Source organism: Acartia tonsa, chromosome 12 (genome assembly GCF_053477335.1).
Source record: "Acartia tonsa isolate MP-2025a chromosome 12, ASM5347733v1, whole genome shotgun sequence".
Taxonomy (NCBI): Eukaryota; Metazoa; Arthropoda; class Copepoda; order Calanoida; family Acartiidae; genus Acartia; species Acartia tonsa.
In genome coordinates, this window is record NC_137271.1 from 41,646,949 (window position 1) to 41,660,971 (window position 14,023).

Here is a 14,023-nt window from a genome sequence, read left to right on the forward strand (position 1 = left end):
ATCGCCTAAAAATTAGGTGTTAATTCAAGGCGAATGGGATTAGAGGTAGCACAGGACTCCGTACATTTATTGCAGGAGCTCCAAGGCGACTCTACGGCGAAATGTCTTGCTGGGTAAACAAATCTTTGACCAAATCTTGATAATAAATTAGTGTATGATTACTTGGGACAATGGTTGATTAGATTCCAGGACCTAAATTGTAAGTTGTAAATGGCATGGTAATGGGCCTGTTTTGTGCCCAGGCATTACCACTACTCTAACTATATTTTTGTTGTGCATCTCACATAGCAGGTGGGGAAACCATTTTTGATATCTTTAGTATGGCAAGATTTTAAAACATTATATTCTACCTAACAAAAAGTAAATGCATTTGAGTGTTATTATTTATTCACACATAGATACTCATAATAATTAGCAGATCTTCACTAAAATCAGGAGTAAATAAAAATTTGTCCTGGAAGAGACAGAAAGGTGAGTTAAAGAGTCTCCTTGCTATTAAAATAGTCTACAATTGTAAACAATGAAGATAAATTTTGAAAACAATCTTGACTTCAATAAACCAAAGATCGTATTATACACATTTGATTTTAAGAATAGACTTGAATATGTACTGTTGTATTTTCCTAATGTTGTTAGAAAAAATGTTGTAGAGAAAAGCATGCCTGAAAATGTCGCCAGATAAACTTTAGATTTTAAAGATAACAAAATAAACTTTTTTTGTAAATTGCAGTAAAACTAAATTTCACCATTGAAATTAACCACAATTTTTCTGAATAAAATGTAAAATTTCGAATAGTTATTGTGTAGATTTTTATGTATTTTGCCTATCAACTTTTGATTTTCTGGCAACAACAAAAGCCATTTTTGGATCAAAACTTAAAATACAAATTTTAAAATTTACTTGATTTAAAAATACTTCATGCTATTATTTTAATGAGAAAACTAGTTTTAGGCGAATGAAATAATACAAAAATCATACTTGACGAATTACATTTTCTATCAAAAGTTTTGACCGTCTACTTTCAACAAGGACTAGAAACCGGTGACTTTCGTTTTTAATGCAAAGAGGGCATGAAAAAAAAAAATGAATGCAAGCATAAGAAGCAATGGTGTTTTTACTTGCATTTTATCCTGATGTAAATGAACTTTAAAAAGCATCATTCTATCAATTATTCATAAAATTATTTAAAAATGCATTATAAGTCTGTTATCAAAAAAATTTATACTAGAATGTAAAAAAATATATGTGTTGAATAGATTTATATATACATATAACATTTCAAACTAATTTTCTTTATACTGTGATTTTATTAAAAATGCAACACATATATAAGAAATATATTTAAGATTGGGTCCAAAAACTAAATAATTTAGGGTAAAATAATCATGTTAACAAAAGTCGGCAATCAAATCTAAATATTTAAGGATTGATCTTCATCAAGACGACATTTAGATCATAACGAAAAACGCGGCATTCCTATTATATTTTTCTAGGAACAAGCATGAAATTGGAGAAAAAGAGAATAGAAATTAGTTATTGTTTTTATGACAATTTATAGCCTAAAGCCACCATCTTAACTAAAACTAATCTAACAAGTTGTATTTTTATGCCCTAAAATTAATACCAAATTGTCAAACAACTGATATGGTTTCTAAAGTGATAATAGTTATTTCTCGCATGTCGTATTATAAACGGCTTTCCGCGGATATAGAATGTACAATTATAATATTAAAACCAGTTTTTTAGCCCCGAGGTGCCGAAGGCACGGGCTAAAAAAACTGGTTTTAATCCTATGATTGTACATTTTTATATTCGTAGAAAGCTGGATATAATACGATGCTAGACATAGTTTTTTCGTATGGATGAGAACCGGTTCTTATCCACCGGATTCGAATGAATACGAGAAATATAATTATTTTTTTAAGACCTACTAAATTATCTGTGTTAAAGTTTGAACGCCGCAAGTTTGTACCAATCAATCATAGATTATTTTAAAAATTTTAATTCTTTAAGCCAACAAATGAGAAACATGTTTCAATAACTTGGGGTACCTATATAATTTACAGCTCGACTGGTTATTACACTGGTACCCAACGTTTTATAATAACAGTTTCTTAGTCGTTGGCATTTCAACTTTGGGGACTTTTCTTGAATTTTGATTGGTGGTTCACTAAGTGTCATAACGTTTCAAAAAGTATTTGTTGAATTTTGATTGGTAGGTTCAATAAGTTGAGTGTCAAAACGTTTCAACCAGTAATTGTTTTCTACATTAGGGGTAATTTCGTGTATCATCGTTGGGGAAGTATATTCATCGGCCATTATATTATCTCTTTAGATCCCTCATTGGAATTGACCTGTGTTTAAATGTAAACTAAGTAAGTTCACTAATTTGTCGTTGATTGTTACCGCACTACTAAATTAACAATGTAAATTAAAAGCCAAGATATTAATTTTATGCTTTATTTATAACCTAAGATAATATACATTTGAAAAAATCTAATAAAAGATAAAAAAAAGAAGACAATTATCATAATGCTTCAATACTAAGAGAAAAAATTGTGCTATTTAAGTTTTTTTGATAAATCACTGATGATAAATAAATGATAATAATTTGCGCTGCATTAAAAAGGTACACGTACTAAGCAAATAATAATTAAAAATATGGCAATCAAAATCTTTAGTTAAAACGCAATGCATTTGTACTAAAGTAAAACGTCGTTACTTTTTTTAACACATTGGAATATTTCTTACAGTTAAACACAGAAAATTAATAGAGATAGTACCTTTTCATCGATTTACTTTGAATATTTTAAAATTTTTTGTACAAATGCTTTGCGAATTCTCTAAAGACCCAAACAAAACCTAAAAATCAGAAATACAAAGAAGGTTTCTTATGTCCAACAACCTTTCTGTTCAATAATACTTTTTGTAGATATTTTATTGAAAAATTATACCATCATGTTTCTATCCTTTTCTGATAAAGATTTTAATTTAGTTTTTATTATACATATAAGTATTCAAGACTAAAATTAAAATCTTTATCATGTGTAAATGCTTACTTTTGGGCATTGAGAATTGTCATTAAAATTGCAGAGTATTTTTAATAAATAAATTACAATATTAAAAAAGTTTTTGAATTTAATTTTGAGATTACCACACATTTAATTGGTAAGTTTTAATGAATTGAAAGTTTTTTTTGTTTAACTCCAGCCACCGTATAAAAACACTAATTTCAGGAATATTATTCAGAATAAGGAATTAGCATGAAAAAAAGATTCGTTTTTTAAGTTTTAGACAAAGAGAGGGGTAGGTTTCTGGTAGAATCCGTAAAGGTGTGTGTTTTAAGGCTTAAAAATAGTAGTAGAACGATAATATTCACTAAATATGTGTATTTCTTATTGAAAAGAACTAGACAAATTTTTTGTTTAAAAAGTTACCAAATTTTTATCGTTCTACTACTGCTTTTTACTTAACACATAACCTTTACGGATTTTATCAGAAACCTACCCCTCTCTTTAATGTACATCAACAATTACGAAAAACAAAATTATCCCTTTTGTAGATTGAAATCAAAAGTGGAAAAGCTTGAATACAGCTAGTATGAACCAACCAATCAAAATTTAAACTTATTCTCATGCTAATTCCTTTACTTTAATATTCCCAGCTAAACTAAGCACAAATCTAGCTATTATATCCTCTCTCTTTTTTACTTTTCTCTCAAGCCTAAATCTACCGATGTTAACAAGTATAAAAAAGATAGAAAAAAGGTATCGGCAATAAAATCACAGTTTAAATTGATCAAATATCTTTCTTACTGTCGTGCGTTGCTTTAGTTTTTTTTCATAAATAACAATAATAATAATATTGGTTACAACTTATTTGATTACTGAAAATTTCAAACAAATTTTTCAACGAATTTATTTTATGTAAAGAAAACTTGTTCTGACTTAATATGATAAAATAAAGCAAATTCGTTGATTGGAAAAATACAAAAATTACAAAGCAAACATTTCAATTAACATCACATGGCAAATAGTATATTTAAAGTTTTTATCTTTTACAATATATTTGAAAATTTGTATAAATTAAGAAAGCGAATAAAAAAGCTTTTTATGAAGAATAATGTTTTTTTTCTATTATTTCAAATAAAGTTAAAATCATGCCTTTTTTTACTTTTGTATAATACAGATTTTAAAAAATAATTTAGGAACCATTTGAAAATAACTATGTATATCAATATCATATATGTAGTATAAATAATCATTTCAACATAAAACAATAATTGTTAAGACTATGTAATAAAAGAACCTACACATTAAATGCAAATAATTTTTCTGGTTCTTTTGATTAAAACAAAAAAAAGCTTTCTTTAAAAAAATTACTAGTTGATGAATCATCAAATCTATAAAGATAAAGGTTGGCTAACAATAAAAATATGCAATTTTTTTTAAAAATAAGAGCACTTTTATTTATTTTTCCAAGTCCTTTATTTCAGCAAAATTTGACAGTTCTATAATTCAAATATATCTTAAATATGTCGCTTAATATTCAGAAAAAAAGTTATCATGATTGTTCAACAAATTTTTAATAATAATTATAGGTATTGTTTGTATATTTGTTAAATTACATGTAAAATAAAAAATCACTAATATAGGCTGAAAGTGGAACACCTGCCATACGCCGTTGAAAATAACGGCTTGGCCAAAGATTATCCCTTTTTAAGCCTTGATTATCTTTTTTTTAGAAAATAATAATTGCGTGTCCTCTTAAAATTGTTCTTTCTATGTTGCTTTTGTATTCAAACAGCAATTTTGATGTTATTTCTATATTTTTTTAATCACTTCAGAACATTTTAATTTTTAGGCACCTTTCTTTAATAGCAACCATGGATTTATGCACTATTTATCACACTCTAAGGGAATATTGATCTGTTTTGGGGAAGATTAATTTTAAGTTAGGGCCTTTGGATGGCATTTTTGAAGATAACTTTAGAAATCATCAACAATTTAACAATAAATGCGCTATCCATCTATCTCATGATTGAAAAATAAATATTATATTACAGACCAAATATCCTCGAGGTGTGCGTGTGCTTTGATAAATGTTTTATTTTGTAATACTTGATTAAGTTGAACTTTAGGCCCATTCGTTTCAGGTGGGCTGCGGATGGGAACTGTACGTTATAGCTTGGTAACTTCAGTCCTAAACAATATTTATTAATAAACAAGGATGACAACATCCATAAAAGCGAAGCTCTGAAACTGTCGTACAAACAGACATTAACACTTGTATAGTGTAAGAACTGAATAATCAGAATAAAAATAAAATAAATAAGAGTCAAAGCAAAATTGTGAGTAAACTTGTTGAAAAACTTCTTTATACAGGATAAGGTTTATGGACATACTTACATTTTTAGGACTTGATTATAGAGTTGCTTTGCTTATAATATTGTACTACTCCATAATATGTTGATGTTCGTTGGTCGAATGTCTTAAAAAACGTATAATAAACTGTCCTTTGAGATCAAAATTAAATTTATTTGGCTATAATTACAGCTTTATGTGAATTTTCCATAAAACAGTCAAAAGTTGTGTAGACTTGTTATTGCAGCGCTACTTCTGAACATTATAGTCTTTGTACAAGATTTAAGGACATTACCTGCCAACAATTGAAGTTGTTTAATTCCAGACTTTAAGGAAAGAGTCCCAAGATCCCGTGCAGACGGCCATACCGTCTTCTGTAACACCAAGACAAGATACACGGTTCTCATGACCAACTAGCACACCTAAAAAACAAGAATTTGTAATAAAATATTTTAAAACATGTAAACTACCTACCTATTCTACAGGTGAAAAATAGGCGTTTTAATTGTACTCAAGATGATTTATTTCCCACTGCCATATAAATTAACCTATTCACTTTGGAAGGTAAGGTATAAAAGAAACTATCGCATAGTATTATTGACAGGTTTCCAGGAATAGTAAAATAAAAAAATTAAGATTAAAACCAGTTCCTCCGACCCGAACCATTATTCAAGTTTCTAAGGCCCCGAAAATTTTTATATTTTTATTTTAGTATTCGTTGAAGATTGTATTGAAAAATTCAATACATGATTTTTCATTATGGCTTAAAACCGGTTCTTATACATCGGATATTAATCAAAGTGCATTATCTTCTAAGCTCATCATAGAAGCTTCTCGATACCTGCTCTTTCTCCCTTCATGCTGTCCCAGATGTTGCAGTTGAAGTCCTCGTAACCAGCCATCAGCAGACGTCCTGATTTACTGAAGGCGACACTGGTTATTCCACAAATTATGTTCTCGTGTGTGTACAGTAACAATTCCTGGAAATAAGAACAGTTTTCAGATTCAAGGCCCATGGATAATACAATCGACGAAAAATAGATAGGTATTAATCAGGGTTGTGTAAAACCTGGGTTAAAAAAAAAAATCGGGTCGTGGAAAATAGGGGTTTTACCCGGGTTTTAAAGGTTTTTTTTTTACTGTAAAAGCTTGAATAATACATGATATATAAATATCTATAATACTAAGTAGCCTGATGTCTGTCCGTCCATCCCTTAAGATCTCAGTAACCACTGAACCGATTGGATAGATGTGGATCTGGATTCTATTGAGTAATGTCAGTGTAAATTTTGTTAAATATATGCAAGGGGTCAATGTTTTTATATAATTAATGAAAATAGAAAAATAAACTTATTTTTAAACAATTTTTGCTTTAAAAAAAAACCAAAACCCCTTGGGTTTTTTAAGTGGGTTAAAGGGCAAAAAAAACCAGGTGGGTTTTGGGGTGGATTTTTTTGTCTGCCAACCCTGATATTAATCACCAATGATAATTGACAAAATAATTTCTCTGTAGAATATTATTATTTGTTGAAACGTTCAAATACTGCTAGGTAATAAAGTAACCAATTGTAAATTAATTACGGTACCCAATGTTTTTTAGCCATCGAACAGAAAAAAAGTAAACTTTCGAAATGGTAAAAAAAAACAAATGACCCCTCCCTCCCTGCAAGCTCCTCTTTGTCAAAACCATTTAAAAATAAACATTGCATTGTAATGAATATTTTTTATCTAATATTCTTTCGCTTATCATAATTTTTGTGGTTCCACAAACAGATCTATAGTATAGATGTATATTGTATATACAGACAACTACATATCTCCCTTCGTTTTTCAAAGACCTCTTTCGTCTGCTTCTAAATTATTTTTCTGCTACTTGGCTGTGTTAATATAAGCGACACCATTGGTTGATTTTCAATTACCCAATAGGATGGTTGCACAAGACGGTTGCGATGTGAAGATACAGTTATTTAACCCTTTCTCCCTCTAGTGTTTTACTCTAATGTTCCACAAAAGTTTTATGATGGAAAGGGGGGGGGGGGAGGGCAATTAATGTACCTGATCTGCTCTGATATCAAAAAGTCTACAAGTGGCATCATCTGAACCTGTGGCGAAGGCGTAACCATTCGGGAAAAACTATAAAAAAAATATATTTATTGCAATGAGAAATGAATCAAAAACTAAATTTCAAACACAGATAAAGACGTTGCGTAAATTTAAGTTGAATAAAATAATTCTTTAATGCAAAACTTTACATAAATTATTGTCGTCAAAACATTGCATTTACCAAGTATGAGTCAAAAATTTGTTTAAGATTACTGCATTATCTATTTCTGTTCTAAATTATTTAGTAGATTTTTCATTAAATCTTTGATCAAGATCTTAAATCAAAGATAAATTTGTCACTTAACCCTCAGACGGATGTACAAAGCGTTTTCCATTTTAGTGCATTTTTTAGCAGGGAAGCTCCCCTTCTTAATTTTAATTAAAATGAAAATAAGGAGGGGGGTAGTTCTTCGATTGTTTATCTATTAATTTAGGTTGGGTCATATTGGCCGGGTACTGGGTAACCCCACAGGGTTACGACTTGAGAATAGAGAAAAATCTCCCTTTCCTCCCCCCCCCCCCTTATTTTATTCTTAAAGGGAGGTGGAGTTCAGTGATCGACAGGCACTTTGAGGTGAAGCACCTTATGATTATAGAGTATCTATGATTACTTACTGTACAAGCATTGATATCTGAATCATATCCTGTCAGAGTCTGCTTGTAATATAAATACTTACTGTAACAGCATTGATATCTGAATCATGTCCTGTCAGGGTCTGCTTGCAAAGTCCTTCTCTAATGTCCCACAACTAAAAAAATAAACACAAAATTATTATCTGGGATTTTAGCTTTTTAAGGGATATGACAATGGAAGAAAAGCTAATGAACAGAACATGATAAGAAACAAAATTATCCCTTCTGTACAAAATTATTGCACATTTAATATATCATTCTAAAAGTATCCAAGGACCTGTGTGAACTAAATCAGTCCAATAGTTTGCGAGCTCTTGACGGACAGACAAAAAAAACCTTACTAGTTTAAATAATAGGTTATAGATAACCTATTAAATTCGTTTATTGATTTAAGTCTCAGCAAAGGGGTTTTTATTAGCATAGGCTTCTCCCTTATTTATAATATTAACAGAAAAATGGAAAAAATAAAATTACAATTTTCTCACTTCATACCTATAATTTCTTTGGAAAAGTCTAAGCAAAGTAGGTAATATGAGAAGTAAATATTTCATTTACAGAAAAATATGTTTTTAAACTTAAGAACAAGTAAAACAAAAGGTAGCCAACTTGTTTGTTTTTAAGTTTTCATTATTTGAAATGTAATTTTTGACAATTGTTGTCATTGTAAAACAGAAAAACCACGCAACCTTTATTTAAGCAGAAGAAAGCGTACAGTTAACCTATTATAAAGTAGTAAGGTTTTATTGTTGTTCTTTAAGATCTTGGTAACTAAAGGACCATGTCAGTTCTCCATTTAAGGGGGGCATAACATATTTAGCACTTAAGATGGTTTTAAGCTATTTAGTTCTATATAATCTTAATCAAAGAGACGGTGTGCTATCAAATTAATTTCAAAATTAAATTGAAAATATTTATTTATGTGTCATAAACATTTATTTAAATTCCTAATCCTTCATTAAATTGAAAAGCTAATATATTTCTTATCACAAATGTTGATAAGCAAACTTCCTTTTACATTTAAATATTAGAAAATTTGGACATTTTATTTATTTGATATTGAATTTGCATTAGGATATTTGGACTTTGTACAAGATCATCATTTCTGTATAGACAGGAATTGGACAATGGACGATTAATCCATTCCCCAACAAATATGATAAACAAAATACCCCTTTTAGAATTATTGAAAGAATGTAACTTTGTACTGTCTATCTCCCCAAACATATCTATAGTAAGATAACTACCTGCCTCCCTTTACCAAGGATATATTTCATCTGCTAGAAAATTGTTTTCTGCTACTTGGCTGTATTAATATTCCCGACACAATTGGTTGATTTTTAAAGACCCAATTGAAAGTTGGCAAAAGGTCATTGGGATGGGGACATACCGTCATTTAACCCCTTCCTCCTCTAGTGTTTTACTCTAACTCTCCCCCCATAAAATTGCTATGTAATCGATTTTTTTTTGAATGGAGGGGGGAGGTGGGGATGGGGGGGTTGTGATTAGAAATAAATTATTTACCTTAGCGGCTGCGTCGCATGCTCCAGACACAAATGTCCTGTTGTCCGGGGACAAGGATATGGACATGACGTCTCCAGTGTGGCCGGTAAACTGAGACACCTGCACCCCAGTCTCAACCTATATACAAATATGTTTACAGTTAATTGGTGGATTTGTAAGTTTTGTTTTTCGAAGATTTTTTTCACTTGGCCTTTCTAAGGATTTTTCTACATTTTAGAATAATGGTTTCTAGGATTTTTTAGCAAAACGTAATAATCTCTAATATTCGAGTCCTAAATGTAAGTTTTATTTAAAGGGGGGGGGCGAAAGTGACACTTTTTGAAACCAAAACTAAGAGTCAACAAAGGAACTGAACTAAAAAAAGGGTTACAGGTCTGAGATTTTGCATGGCAGTTGCTTTATAGGGGTACAATATGGAACTGTGAAGAAACGGCGGCGCAACCGCCGAAAACCGCCGTTTCCCGCCGTAATTTTTGTTGCCTTTACTCGGCGGTTTTCGGCGGTTGCGCCGCCGTTTTTTCACAGTTCCATATTGTACCCCTATAAAGCAACTGCCATGCAAAATGTCAGACCTGTAACACTTTTTTTAGTTGAGTTCCTTTGACTTTTAGTTTTGGTTTCAAAAAGTGTCACTTTCGCCCCCCCCCTTTAAGTATTATTCTGGTAAGTATTCAAGTACTTTTGGGATAGAGTTCCACGGAATTTTAGTTTAAACTTCTAGATATTTTTTAAATATTCAATGCATTGTTTCTTTATATTTCTATTCGTTTGCCTGTCTGATTTATTGAGCTGCGCTGTTATGGACTTTGTCATCCTTGTTTATTTCTAAAAATAATGTTGGACGAACAAGGAATACTTACATCCCAAAGAGCGCAACTGAAATCGCCACTAGAGGTTACAATCTGATTGTCATCAATAAAACGGCAGCAGGATAGGTATCTAAAAAAATGAAAAAGTTAGATTTTAAAAAGAGTTACGGTGCCAACAATATTTAGGACAGAACCCGGTCCCCCACTTTAAAATAAGAAGTGGGGGAGTAGATTTACTTTTAATTATTACTTTGTCTTTAGGTCAGGTTGGGTTATATTGGCCACTGGTTAATCATAGAAAAAAGACCCCCTTCTTATTTTATAACCAGTTGCTTCGCCCCTAGCCCCTAGGAGAGGGCAAAGGTCAGTAAAAAGCCTAAAACCACCTAGAGGCATTGATTTATAAAGATTCTCTGAAAACTAAAAGTATATTCAATTCGGACCAGCAGTTTCCGAGATCTATAGCTTCAGACAAAAATCTTAGGTAATACTTCAAATTATAGATATGGAGGGGGGGGGGGGGTCTTAGTAATCGATAGGCACTTTGTGGGAATTGGCCTCTAGGTGTCATAATGCAAATTAAACTTTGACCCCTTACCCTATGTGACCAGGCAGTTCCCTGGATATTTTCTGGTTGCCCTGGTTGGTTGGCCGCAGGCTGTAGATTGTGCACAAGTTGTCGAGGCCTCCGCAGGCCACAAACGCGCCGGAGGGCGCGTATGCGCACGTCATCACCCAGGATGAGCGCAGAGGGATGGCGTTCACCTGAAATAGGTGGAATGATTATTGTATCGAACTCACAATCGTATTATCTTTAGAGATAAACAATGGAAAATATATTGATGTACGTACATGACCAATAATGTTAAACTATAACTACCCCTTCTATGGATTAAAATTATTGGTTGAAAAGTTTAGACAGTAGGGTAAATTATCGTCCCCTACTTTGTACATTAAAAACATCCCAGAAGACAAATAATCATTAATAGCCTTTTCCATTTTTATTATTAGATGATTTACTGGACAAAAATACTTTCCCTCCCCTCCCTCTTAAAACTTATCTAAAGAATTTAATTCTTATCCGATTATTCAAAGTATTTTTTGCGCATTTTTACGTTGTAAATAAAACAACATTAGAATAAAATTGTATAATATAAACTCTGTATATTTATTGACCTAAATAACTAAAATAACTAGTGTACATATTTTTTCAGGGATCCCAGTTTCTCTTTAAATGATAAAGGAATAAATAAATCTATAAGTTAAGGCCATAATAGATTTTAACGTGAGACTCTTCACGTAATTGATAAATTGAAACTCAACCTATATTTGCCCCTAAAACGTCAATGACTGAAACAGTAAGGTGTATTAAGTAGCTTCACTGTAAAAATATTTTTCTTCTGATGTAATATCCCTAACTTTCCTGATTTTTTATGCTTAAATGTAATCTAGCCAGCATGTTTTCGTCTCTACATTTGGTTGTTTCCATCAAAGTCCCTAGTAAATCACATAACCCCCTCCCTCCTTATTTTGAAATAACTTTAGGTTAGATCACATGCAGAGGTTAAGCATAGAAAAAAAATAAATCCACCCCTAGTTTCAATATATTCAAAAAGAAGGAGGTTGTGATCAGTGCTCGCTATACACTTTGAGGGATAGCACCGTACATTTAATAAACATCAAGGGATAAACATTCTTATAAACAAAATATTAAAGCAAGGCAATAGGTATCATTTTAGTACAGATTCAAATAAGAAGGAGATGACAATGGCGGATAAATCATTCTCCTATTTTTACTCATAATTTAAAAGCTATCAGTTATAGAACAAGGATGACAACATCCATAAAAGCGAAGCACTGAAACGGTAGGACAAACGGACATTAACACTTGTATAGTATCTGAACTGAAAAATCGGAACATAAATGTAAAAATGTCGAATCAAAATTGTAGGTAAATTTGTTGAAAAACTGCTTAAAAACAGGATAATGTTTATGGACATACTTACATTTTTGGACTTGATTATAGAGTTGCTTCGCTTATAATATTGTTCTTTGTTGTCCCAGGAATCAATATACCAAAAATCAGATCAAACGGATAATTAAAACACTTAAAAATTTGTTGTTAAAAAGTAGAAAAATCAACATGTTTAAAATGGACGTACGGACATTCTGGTAATGATTATAGAGTTGCTACGCTTTCTAAATCGTACCCAACTACTACAGGAATCATCATGCAAAGTTTGAAATCGATAGGACAATTCTAACATGCCTAAATTAACGAATAAAAGCTATCTATCTCGGACGGACGTACGGACGGACGTACGGACGGACGGACCGACCCTAATTATAGAAAAGCCTCGCTTTTAAAAAAGACAAATAGTTTTTATCCTTGTGCTATTTTCCATCCAAGTAACTGTACTAAAAAATTAGCCATGTTTTACTATTTTTATATTTCTCTGTATCTATTCTAATAAACTAGTTGTTATGTCTATGAACATATAAATAGGAATTTTAAAGGATTATTTTCTAAACTAAAGGATGGGTGGGTTTTACTAGCTAGCAATCTGGGTAACTTTTTTATATTCTAACTGGCTATTACTATTTTTGAAGTAGCATATAATACCTTTTGAGTTTTAGCAGGCATTTCAGTATTTTACTTATTGATAATATTAGAAATTTTAACCTAGGAAACCCCTTAAAAATGTCGGCGCTTTTTTTACTGATCAGGTAATTTTATTCATTTCACACCAAAATTGTGGGTTTTCAAGCACCTAAATTATCCCCCTTAAATATTAACTCCACTAAAATGAATTTCTGAATTTTTTAGATTTGAATTGCCCCCCCTCCCTTAAAAAATATGAGGAATTTAATGCGCGCCTTCCCTGTTGAACTGACTTACCTTGTTAGTACTGTAACTGTCCCATACAATAAGTTTTCCATCCTGGCTAGCACTTACAAGATGCCTAGACAAAAAATTCATTAATTTTCTTATTTTTAGTAACATTTATATAATAAAATTGGTTGTTTTTTAATACAAGTAGGCAGCAATTACAAGCTAATGGCATTGATGATTTTAATAAGTCAATAAACCACCAATAAATATTTCAAGAAACCAAAAAAAAATTTCGGAAATTTTTTATATCAAAATCCACGAATAAATAAAATAACTTATGAAGATTATATTTTGGTTAATTTTATTCAATAAAATGACGGCCGTACGGATATTTTTAGTTATTTAGTAGCTGTACTATTAGTAACAAATTTTTTTATGTCCATAGACTTTTTAAAGCAACGTTTGCTAATCTTAGTTTAAGTATTAATTTTATGATTAGGACTAATTTTATTGGTAATTGAAGAACTTATTTATCAACTGCTTACATGGCAATTAACTAAAAGGGATAGTTGCATGAAGTGCATTTAAAAAGTTTGATTGCAAGAAAAAGTTACAAGAATACCATCTAAAATATATAATTTTGTATTAATAGAAATCAATTAGGCACCAACAAAATAGTCATCATGCTGGTTTTTAAAAACAGGACAGCCATATAAGTTGCCAATGCATATATCCAAAAAACATGATTTTCAAGTCTGAT

At 30.9% G+C, this 14,023-nt stretch overlaps 1 protein-coding gene across 3 annotated transcripts in view; it reads right to left on the reverse strand.

The window, feature by feature from the left end:
- Positions 1 to 2,447: 2,447 nt before the first annotated feature.
- Positions 2,448 to 14,023, reverse strand: part of LOC145334200 (guanine nucleotide-binding protein subunit beta-1-like) — a 54,316-nt gene continuing 42,740 nt past the window's right edge. Inside the window, exons 4-16 of one of the 3 annotated variants that reach the window (XM_080179568.1) lie at positions 13,330 to 13,393; positions 11,029 to 11,195; positions 10,482 to 10,560; positions 9,622 to 9,738; positions 8,145 to 8,216; positions 7,420 to 7,497; positions 6,206 to 6,344; positions 5,660 to 5,786; positions 4,001 to 5,203; positions 3,652 to 3,887; positions 3,061 to 3,227; positions 2,864 to 2,975; positions 2,448 to 2,676 (exon numbers count right to left, since the gene is read on the reverse strand). In XM_080179568.1, coding sequence (XP_080035694.1) covers positions 5,680 to 5,786; positions 6,206 to 6,344; positions 7,420 to 7,497; positions 8,145 to 8,216; positions 9,622 to 9,738; positions 10,482 to 10,560; positions 11,029 to 11,195; positions 13,330 to 13,393 — 823 coding nt within the window. In that variant the 3' untranslated portion in view covers positions 2,448 to 2,676; positions 2,864 to 2,975; positions 3,061 to 3,227; ... (1 more) ...; positions 4,001 to 5,203; positions 5,660 to 5,679. Of the gene's footprint in view, positions 2,677 to 2,863; positions 2,976 to 3,060; positions 3,228 to 3,651; positions 3,888 to 3,991; positions 5,204 to 5,659; positions 5,787 to 6,205; positions 6,345 to 7,419; positions 7,498 to 8,144; positions 8,217 to 9,621; positions 9,739 to 10,481; positions 10,561 to 11,028; positions 11,196 to 13,329; positions 13,394 to 14,023 lie in introns of those variants that run through there. The other 2 variants (XM_080179569.1, XM_080179570.1) reach the window with 2 other exon arrangements.